This window comes from Vigna unguiculata, chromosome 3, assembly GCF_037176805.1.
Source record: "Vigna unguiculata cultivar grain cowpea cultivar isolate G323 ecotype 2 chromosome 3, ASM3717680v1, whole genome shotgun sequence".
In the NCBI taxonomy this organism is placed as follows: Eukaryota; Viridiplantae; Streptophyta; class Magnoliopsida; order Fabales; family Fabaceae; genus Vigna; species Vigna unguiculata.
This window is the reverse complement of record NC_140794.1, coordinates 2,011,769-2,021,650: the sequence shown is the minus strand read 5'-3', so window position 1 is coordinate 2,021,650 and position 9,882 is coordinate 2,011,769. Positions and strand designations below refer to the sequence as shown.

General features: G+C 28.5%; 1 protein-coding gene across 1 annotated transcript; it reads left to right on the top strand.

Annotated features, from left to right (window-relative positions):
• Nucleotides 1-1,372: 1,372 nt before the first annotated feature.
• On the top strand, nt 1,373-6,937 carry LOC114179447 (mitochondrial-processing peptidase subunit alpha-like). The gene is made up of 13 exons (XM_028065791.2): nt 1,373-1,596; nt 1,981-2,235; nt 2,343-2,639; nt 3,391-3,558; nt 3,680-3,847; nt 3,934-4,014; nt 4,183-4,249; nt 4,459-4,556; nt 5,141-5,213; nt 5,804-5,874; nt 5,994-6,043; nt 6,483-6,595; nt 6,706-6,937. Exons 1-13 carry the CDS (start codon nt 1,558-1,560, stop codon nt 6,756-6,758), a joined length of 1,533 nt encoding a protein of 510 aa, XP_027921592.1. The 5' UTR covers nt 1,373-1,557; the 3' UTR covers nt 6,759-6,937.
• The last annotated feature ends 2,945 nt before the right edge of the window (nt 6,938-9,882 follow it).

Here is a 9,882-nt window from a genome sequence, read left to right as displayed (position 1 = left end):
TTAGTGTTTGAAAAACACCGAAACAAAATAACGTCTTAAAGAAACTTTATTGATCAACTCACTGATTTGATTTATAAAGTAAAAACTTAGATAAAACTAAGTAAAAGAAGAAAACTTATTCTTAACGGAAACAAATAAAAGAGCAATAAAAAGACAAGCGTCAGAAAAAATCGTACTACCGATAAATTTTAATAATTAAAATTTGTTAAAGAGTATAATAATCAATTTAGATATTAATTTATAAAATATTTTTTTTAATAAAATAATTATTATTATAAATTAAAAATTATAATTTATTATTAATTAATTAGAAAAAAAAATTAGAAACTAATATAGCGACCAATTATAATCTTTTATTTATAATAATAACTATTTTAGTAATTAATAATTTTTTTATTTCGTAAATTGGTATCTAAATTAATTACTATAGTGATTTTTATTTTTAAATATTTGACATCAAAAATATAAAAATATATTTTTTAATATTGAATATTTGATAATATTATATTTATTTTAATGTAATTTTTATATTTTTTTATAAAAATAATTAGTTGATACTGAATAAATAAATAAAAATGTATAAATATAAATACGAGAATATATCTGTTAGTCGTAAAATGAAGATTAAAATTAATTTTTATAAGTATGAGATAATAAAACTCATCTCATTTTATACCGTCCCTTGTTATTTATATATTACATGACTTTTCTCTTTCTTTTACAAACTCAATATTTTATAGAACGATATAATTATATAATTGAGGAATCTTGTAATAAATATATTCTTTATCTATATAGTTTTATTGATTAACATCATATATGCTCTCAATCAGTAGAAAAGTCTTACTAATGGAGTGATACACTTGTTACTTGTTACTATTAAAATAAAAGTAATTAATTTTTATAATATTATTATAAAAAAATGTTTATTACGCATGTATTTTTTATTATGAATAATTATTTAAGTTTAGAAAAGGTAAAATTGAAAAAAAAATTACATGAGAAAATTCTCTTTATTAATTAAAATAAAAAAATACATAATTTTTATAATTTTATTATAGATAATCTATTTACTACGTAGAAAAGTTATTGTTATTACAAGTAAAATAGTTATTGAAAAGTTAAAATTAAAAAACCATTCTGTACATCAAAAGGGTCGATCCCTTTTATTAATGGTATAACTTATAAAAAAATATAATAATAATTTTCTAGTAATTGTTTTTTTTCCTTTGTATTTTTTATGATTAAAACTATATCTAATGTTTTTATAAATAAAATATTTGTTTTTCATATTAAATTTGTACATTTACTGATATAATTATGCTTAAGAATGATCTCTGAAGTAATGGTTGTGTTGTGTTGTGTTGTGTTTAAAGACAACCTCTGTAACATAGTGATCATGTTATGGGCTTGCTTCTGGCTACGGCCCATTGTTCAAAAGCGTATAGCAGATACCGGAACCATCATCTTCGAAACCTCGATCAAGTTGTTTCTCTTCTCTAACACTAAAGCCTTACAGAATCAACTAATCAGGTGGTTTTGAATTGTCGATCAGTCATGTACAGGAACGTTGCTTCACGCCTCAGGACCATTAGGGTTCGTATCTTTCATCTCCTTCCCTTTCAAATGTTACCTGTTAGAATTATGCCCTAGATCTCACCCTTACTTGCACTTACTTTAAATTACGAACTAAATCGAAGCTCATATTTTTTATTCCATTGACTAGTCCCTCAATTGTAGTTCTTTGTTCAATAACTACTGAATTAGGATTTAAATTCACTTGTCCATGTGTGCGGAATTCCTGTTAATTGCTTTGGCTCGTGGCGAAAAATCTTGAACAATTTATATTCTTCTCACAGCATTTTCCTATGATTCGTTTGTCTTTTGGTTAAACTTTATTCACTTGGTTTATTGTGCCTGAAAGTTTTAGGTTATGAGCTTGGTTTGAAGTGATCGTCTGATAGTTTTGATTTTTGATAGGCCCGTTCATGCAGCAGGTTGCCTGTGAGATTTGCAAGTTCAAGTTCAAGTTCTGTTGCAACCAAACAATCCTCTTCTGGTTTGGGTGGTTTGTTTGGATGGCTCACGGGCGACCGATCCAGTTCTGCTACACCTCTTGATTTTCCGCTTCCAGGTGTTATACTTTCTCCTCCATTGCCGGATTATGTTGCACCGGGTAAAACTATTATTACTACACTCCCAAATGGAGTCAAAGTGGCCTCTGAAACATCCTCGGTATGAATGATTATTTTATATCGTTTAACATGTATATCTATCCATCTACACGCACATGTAAGATGTCTAAACTTTAAATAAATTGATCTCAATTCTTTGTTCCTCAGACTCCTACGGCATCAATAGGTTTATACGTAGACTGTGGTTCAATATATGAGAGTCCAATAAGTTTAGGGGCTACACATTTGCTCGAACGAATGGCTTTCAAGACCACTAGAAACCGTAGTCACTTTCGTGTGGTTCGAGAAGTAGAGGCAATTGGTGGCAATGTGCAGGCCTCAGCTTCTAGAGAACAGATGGGTTACACTTTTGATGCTTTGAAGACATATGTTCCTGAAATGGTGGAACTTCTTGTTGATTGTGTGAGGAATCCTGCATTTCTTGATTGGGAGGTTAACGAGCAGGTACTTTCTACATTGTTGTTTATACTTTCTGGATTTCTTCCAATATATTTAGACAGGAAATTTGAAAAGTGGCTACCTAATAATTTGAAACATGTGTAATAATTTATACACTCTAGTAAGCGCTAAGCTGATGTTTACTCATAAATTACGATGGACATAATGATAAAACTGGAGAAAGAACGTGAAAGGAAAATTGTGTTAATAAAATAGTTGTAAATGGAGAACCAGGCCCTGTCTCCCCTTACACGTGTTGTGTTGGCTTAATCTAATTGTCAAACTACATATTTATTGTCATACTAGTTCACATAACCCAGTCACTGCTCTATGGTTTAAATGGGGTAAATTGTTGATCTTCTGAAAACTTAATCTTGCATAATTGTGCCACTGCAGCTTGAGCTTGTGCTACAGAGACTTAAAAATATCTGTATGGTTAGATATACACTTTGTAAATAATATATCGTATGCTTAGAAAAAAAGACTTAAACTCAATGAGACAGTTAGAAGGTTGATAACTATTTTCTTGTGTAGTCATAAAACTTTGTATTCACATAATATATTAACCTTTTAAATTCAGTGAGACTGTCAGAAGATTGATAAGTCAGTTTAGTTGAACCGTGTATTCTATATTCTATAGTAAATACATTACTAAGTCAGTCGATAATAGTTATCAGACTTTCTTTTATCTGTTAGCTATTAAGGCTTACATTACATGTCTAATGGCCTCTTAAAAAAATTTCCTTATTAATTGCAGCTTCTCAAAGTAAAGGCCGAGATTGGTGAAGCTTCCAAAAATCCTCAAGACTTGCTTTTGGAAGCAATTCATTCCGCTGGTTTTTCTGGCGCCTTGGCAAATCCTCTTTTAGCTTCAGAATCAGCCATAAATAGACTGAATGGTACAATTCTGGAGGAGTTTGTTGCTGTAAGTCTTCAAAAATAATCTTTAAATATTATTGACTAAATTTTCAGAATTTGTAGATTCTTTTTATAAGTTGTTCTTTCTTTATCTTTCTTACAAGACTTAAACTTTTATGAAATATCAGGAGAATTATACAGCACCTCGCATAGTACTTGCTGCTTCTGGTGTTGAACATGAGGAATTGTTATCCGTTGCAGAGCCTCTCCTGTCAGATTTACCTAGTGTCCCACGTCCAGGGGAGCCAAGATCAGTATATACTGGTGGTGATTATCGATGTCAAAGTGAAACAGGGGTATGCAATTGAAAAAAATATAGCTTCTGTTCACACTCCGGGTTTTAAATTTTGTGCTGAAAGTCTTACGTTCCTTGAATGAGCAGAGGACCCATTTTGCTCTAGCATTTGAACTTCCTGGCGGCTGGCATAAGTTGAAGGATGCTATGGTTTTGACTGTTCTTCAGGTTTTGATGATGTCATATATTTACTTGATTTTCTTAACTTGAAATTGTTTTCCTTACTTTAAGGTGGCTAAAAATATTTCTGCTGGTCTCTTTAAGTATGCTTATTATTTTTAGTAATATTTTTGTTATTTAAATTTGTATTTAACTGACTATGTCATTTTACTATAGATGTTACTGGGAGGTGGTGGGTCATTCTCAGCTGGTGGTCCTGGTAAAGGGATGTATTCACGGCTATGTAAGTCATCTTGAAATATTCAATCTGTTCTTCGTTTGTGTTTGAAACTATGAACAAAGAATGATAATCAATGTTTGATGTATAGTTTTTGTGCTCACTTTCTTTATTGGCACAATTGTTCTGCAACTAAGCACATACGTGCTCTTTCCCAAAAGCTGTGTCTTTTCTTTTGATTATTACCTTAACATTCTTGGTTTTATGATATGCAGATCTCAATGTTCTGAACCAATATCCACAGTTTCATTCAATTTCAGCCTTCAACAATATTTATAATGACACTGGCATTTTTGGCATCCAAGTTACAACAGTAAGCCCCTTCAAATACTGTCCATTATGAAATCATGATTTTTTGGATATATTTAAAGACCTGTCCATTATGAAATAATGGTTTTTAGATATTTTTGAAGACCGAATGTTTATGCAAGTCAATTTTTATATGTCTAGTAATAGTAGTTTACGGTACCCAATTTACAACAGTAAGCCCCTTTGAATACTATCCATCCTTTATGAAATCATGTTTTTCTGGATATATTGAAATACCCGTCCATCATGAAATGATGAATTTTTGGATATATTGGAATGACGAATATTTATCTAAGTCAATTTTTATATGTAGTAATTAAGAGTGCTTTTTTTAAACCCTTGAAATGAAACTCTAGAACCAAAATTTCATGGTTTCTATATGTGTATGTAGATATAGTGTGGAATCTCTACAGTATAGTAATATAAATATCTATACGCACAGCTTATATTTACTGGCCCAAATGTTGGGAATCGTTGAGTTTATATATGTGCGTGAGCGTGTGATGGATGTGATCCATCTGATCTCTTCCTTGTTCTTATGGCTGCCTATGCCATCTACTACTCTGACTCCATTTGTCTTTGTGTCAGAGCTCAGATTTTGTATCAAAGGCCATTGATATAACTGCTAATGAGATTCTTGCTGTTGCTACTCATGGAAAAGGTTGGTTGTTATGCTTATAGCTAGTATTTGCTTCTTATTATCTACTTTATTTGAGCTCAGTTGTATTAGACGTATAATATAATAGAGAGAAAATAAATAGGAAACATAGAAAATAGAGAAATAAAGTGGAAATGGATAAAAATACAGGAAAAAGTGAAAATATATATTTTTTGTTTATATGAATCACAAACAAATGGCTTCTATTGGATGAATCATTTGGTTTAATTGAAAAACTAAAAAAATAAGTTGACCTTTCTTTGTTATCTGTGGTCAGTAGAAAAAGTGTAGGAACAAAAGTTTGAAAAATATTTTTGTACTAGTTAAAAAATTAGTTTGTTGTTTCATTATTTTTTTGTTCTTAATATAATTTTTTTCAATATTTTATATTACAATTATTTTTTTACGAAATTAAAGCTCAATAAAAGAAATAAACTCTTTCACCCGTCTCCTTTCCAGCCAATTTAAGGGGGAACCCATCTCCTTTCAACTCGACAGTATAGTTTCAATCCTATTCCCCTTTTTTCCATTTCTGTCATCTTTGTTTCTTCTGTATCAGTAGTTTTGTACTGATGCTTTTTCTCTATCTGTAGTTGAACAGGTACAACTGGATCGAGCCAAACAAGCTACCAAATCTGCAATTTTGATGAATTTGGAATCTAGAGTAAGTAAATGCACCTCAAATTAAAGTTTTATAATGAAACTACAATAGCAGAAGTTTTTTTTTTTTATGATTATGTTTTTTGTAATCGTCTAATCAGTTCTAAACCGAACATTTTGTAGATGGTTGTTTCAGAAGATATAGGAAGACAAGTTTTAACATATGGTGAGAGGTATGTATCATGAAGAGAAGTCTAAATTTGCTGCTAATTTAAGCTTAATAATTAGGTTAGTGATATTTCATTATACTTGTTTGTTTCCTCTTTTGAACTTCATATTCTTAGGATTTTAGTATCCGAGTCTATAGCAATTCAATTCATAGCTACATGTTTAAAGACACTTAGATTGACATGGTTGTGTCGAGCAACTCTTGGCCATTCCTAGAGTATTCTTAGATTGAAGATGTCGTCTTTGGTGTCAGTTTTGTTTATGGTGAACTGAATGTTATGCGTTGAATGTGGATTTTCGCCATATAGTTTTGAAATTTTGATCAAAAAGAATAAAAAAGAGGTAGCTATTAGTTTTTGTATTGAATGCCGCCATTCCTAACTAGCATTTGTATACTTGAAATGTTAGTGCCTTTAGTTAAAGGATGTCTTTATCCCTATTCAGGAAACCTGTGGAGGATTTTTTGAAGGCAGTGGACGAAGTAACCTTGAAGGATATTTCTTCAATTTCGCAAAAACTCATTTCTTCTCCTCTGACAATGGCATCATATGGAGATGGTATATTTATTTATTTTTTTAAATTCTTCTTGATTGTATATATTTCATTGTTTTTTGAAAGACGGTTCTTGATTTCTTTATATCTTACTGAATCTTCCCACTTCATGCAGTTCTGTACGTTCCGAGTTATGAATCAGTGAGCAGCAAGTTCCCTACCAAATGAGATTATTTCCATCCACCTCATTTAACTTTTCTTGTCATGCAAGAAGTCTTGTACTATTAAAAGGTGTAAAATTCTCCTAATTGTTGTTGTTGTAGTCAATAAATTAGTGAGGCAAAACTCATTGTTTATCGGTACATAAACATTGGCGTATGAGAATATTTTTTGGATTTAACTTACAACTGCTGGATTAGATTGGGTTAAATCCTTTCAAGAAACTAAATCATGAACTCGTCGTTTTGAATAAATTTAGATAGTACAAAATCTAGTATATTTTGACTTCTGTTACACTCGGATCATAATTGGATAGGTATTTGAAAGAAAAGGTTCACTCAGATAATAATATTAAATGGTTGTTTTGATGTTTTTTCTTGTAAGATATAAATAGTAAAGTCCGATTTTGTTTATTTTCATTTTGGTAGAAGTCTTTGTTTACTTTATAATTTTCTATTGCATTTCTTTCCCGAACTGAATTTCAATCTTAGCCAGGTTGCTGGATAAAAAAAGAATATCGTGAAACTATTTATGCTGTCTTCTTTAAAGTTCACCCAACTTGTTTTGATGATTATTACATGTTTTAGTTAACATCATTACCTAGAACCATAGAAAACAACCGCAAGTTGATAAATGCTTTATTCTTATCTAGGTGTGTTTCTAGAGAAATTTCAACCTTAAATCTAAACTAAAACCAAAAAGAACCGATTTTTTCTGCATATCTCATAAATTAACTTTCAACCGTATTTAACCACTTCCATTAAAGAAAATATTGATCAAGAAAAGGAGTAATTTTTATAAGAAACATTTGGGCAATATACATGTCATGTGAGATATTCAAAGAATTGTTCATATATATGTCATTGCTACAAGTTTATAAGACTATTCAACAGTTTCCTGCCAAACACGTCATATGTGTGTTGTTCTTCTTCCTGTTGTTGTACTTGTAACATGTTGCTGAGAATTTACCTTAGTTCCAGTTGGTCAAAACATATTTTGGTGAGTAAAAGAGAAGTAAGTTATCAAGTAGCAGATAATCTCTGCCATATTTCATGGGGTCATACCCACTCTTGTACCTTTATCCATTCTTTTGGAGACCCTAAAAGATGGTTATTAAAAAATAACGTTCTAATTTTTAAGAGTGCAATTTTAACAATATAAAATCATTTTACATTATTACTAAACCATAAATCACTATATAAATTAAATTTATTACTTTTTATAACAATTAATAATACTTATGTTTAAGTTTTTATGATAAAATTGTTATCTATGCATAGAGATATTGTCCATTTTAAAATATATATTCTATCACAGTTTTATTTTTAAAAGATGTTTAAAAAAAAATATTTAAATACTCTTAAATATTGACTTGAAGTAAGACTATGACATGTGATAAAAACAACTTATGTTTATAATATTTTTTACAGTATCAAACTGTTTTGCACTGAGTACGTATGTGTGGATTATAGATCCAATCAAATAACTATCTCTAACATAAGTCTAGAACTATAGCGAAAGCTGACTTAGAATGTGGTAAAGTTGTGCTCCCTAATGAAGTTTCATAAGAAAATGTTTCACCCAACGAAGAATTACACTTTACAAGGAAAGTGGAAGAGATGTCTGTGTCAAAACAATCCATAATTGGATTAAATTATTTACAGATCCTCCTGTAAAGAAAAAAAACAGAAATGATAAGAATATTTCCTTTCCCATTGCCGACAGGGGCACTCACTAAACATATATTTTTAGACACACTATATGAAATGATATCATGTTGTTTCCTTGTCAAAATAATTGTCAGTTCTCAACAAATTTTAGATAAGGACTTCACCTCTTACCTTTTTATTTAAAGAAGGTAAATCAGTTACGTATCATTTTTATTTTTTAGAAAACTAGTTTGAAATCCATGGAGTAATTGATGTTTCTTTGTACTATTTTATCTATAATAATATATAAGAAATTTTCTTGTCCATAATTTATAATACCAGTTTTATCTTTAATTATTTTATATATAATTTAATTTTTAATCATTATTTTAAAAATTTCTTTTATTTAAATTATTATTTTAATTTTTTTACATATCTTACTTTTTTAATTTTACATTTAACAATTATTTTAAAAAATAATTATACATTTATTATTAATTTAAATTTAAATTTTTAAAAATTAAAAAATATGAAAACACTAGTGTTAATAAATATATTATATTAAAAATAATAATTATATATTATATTAAAGAATATTTAGAAAAAAATATTTTAAAATTATTATTAAATTTTGAATAGAATCAACATAAAAATTATTTATAAATTTAGAAAATTAATATATGTAAAAATTTGAAAAATAGATTATAAAACAGTTTAGAACGACACTTTTTTTTTAACGTTAATGATTATAAAACAGTTCAAAATATGCGGAACATGTAACATTAAAAAAAATGCATTGTTCCTTCCTGAACACTTAAAAAGTTGTTCTTAAAACTCAAAATAGACAACAATTTTTGTAGATACATTACAGTCAATAGTTTTAAAAAAATTCCAAAATCATACAATAATAGTATCTATTTATCAGTAACAACTTTCTAATAAAAATACTTCCAAATCATCTTCAGAAACATGTAACGAATAACTTGTTTAAAGTAATATCGGCAAACAATATATTCAGGATATTGTGGATCAAGATGATAGATGGACTGTATAGTTGAGTAAAAAGTTAATGAATAATTAATGATTTTTTTTTTTAAATTGGGTATTTGAGGACATGTCCATATCATTTTTTATTTTAAAATTACTATAACATTTTATATTTAATTTATTGAGTAATATAGAATATTTACACGAACTTTTCTTTTATGCTTAGTTATTTAACTTAATTTTAAAACACATTTAATTATTTTTACTATTTTTATAATTATTTAACATTTTTATAACTATAATCTTTTTTGTGATTGACCTAGGATAAAAGAAAATCCTTATTAGTATTTAATACTTAATTATATGATGTTTTATTTGTTGTAATTTTTATTTTTTATAAAATATTAATTAACGTGGGTATGAATAGAGACATGGGTATATTTATTCTCTAATGAAAATTATATCAGACAAAAAAATGTATAGTTCTAAAATATGAA

Coding starts and splice junctions, on each gene's coding strand:
- LOC114179447 (XM_028065791.2), top strand. CDS start 1,558: ATGTACAGGAACGTTGCTTCACGCCTCAGGACCATTAGG. Junction 3,848..3,933: donor GATGTCAAAGTGAAACAGGG/GTATGCAATTGA, acceptor TTGAATGAGCAG/AGGACCCATTTTGCTCTAGC. Junction 6,596..6,705: donor AATGGCATCATATGGAGATG/GTATATTTATTT, acceptor CACTTCATGCAG/TTCTGTACGTTCCGAGTTAT.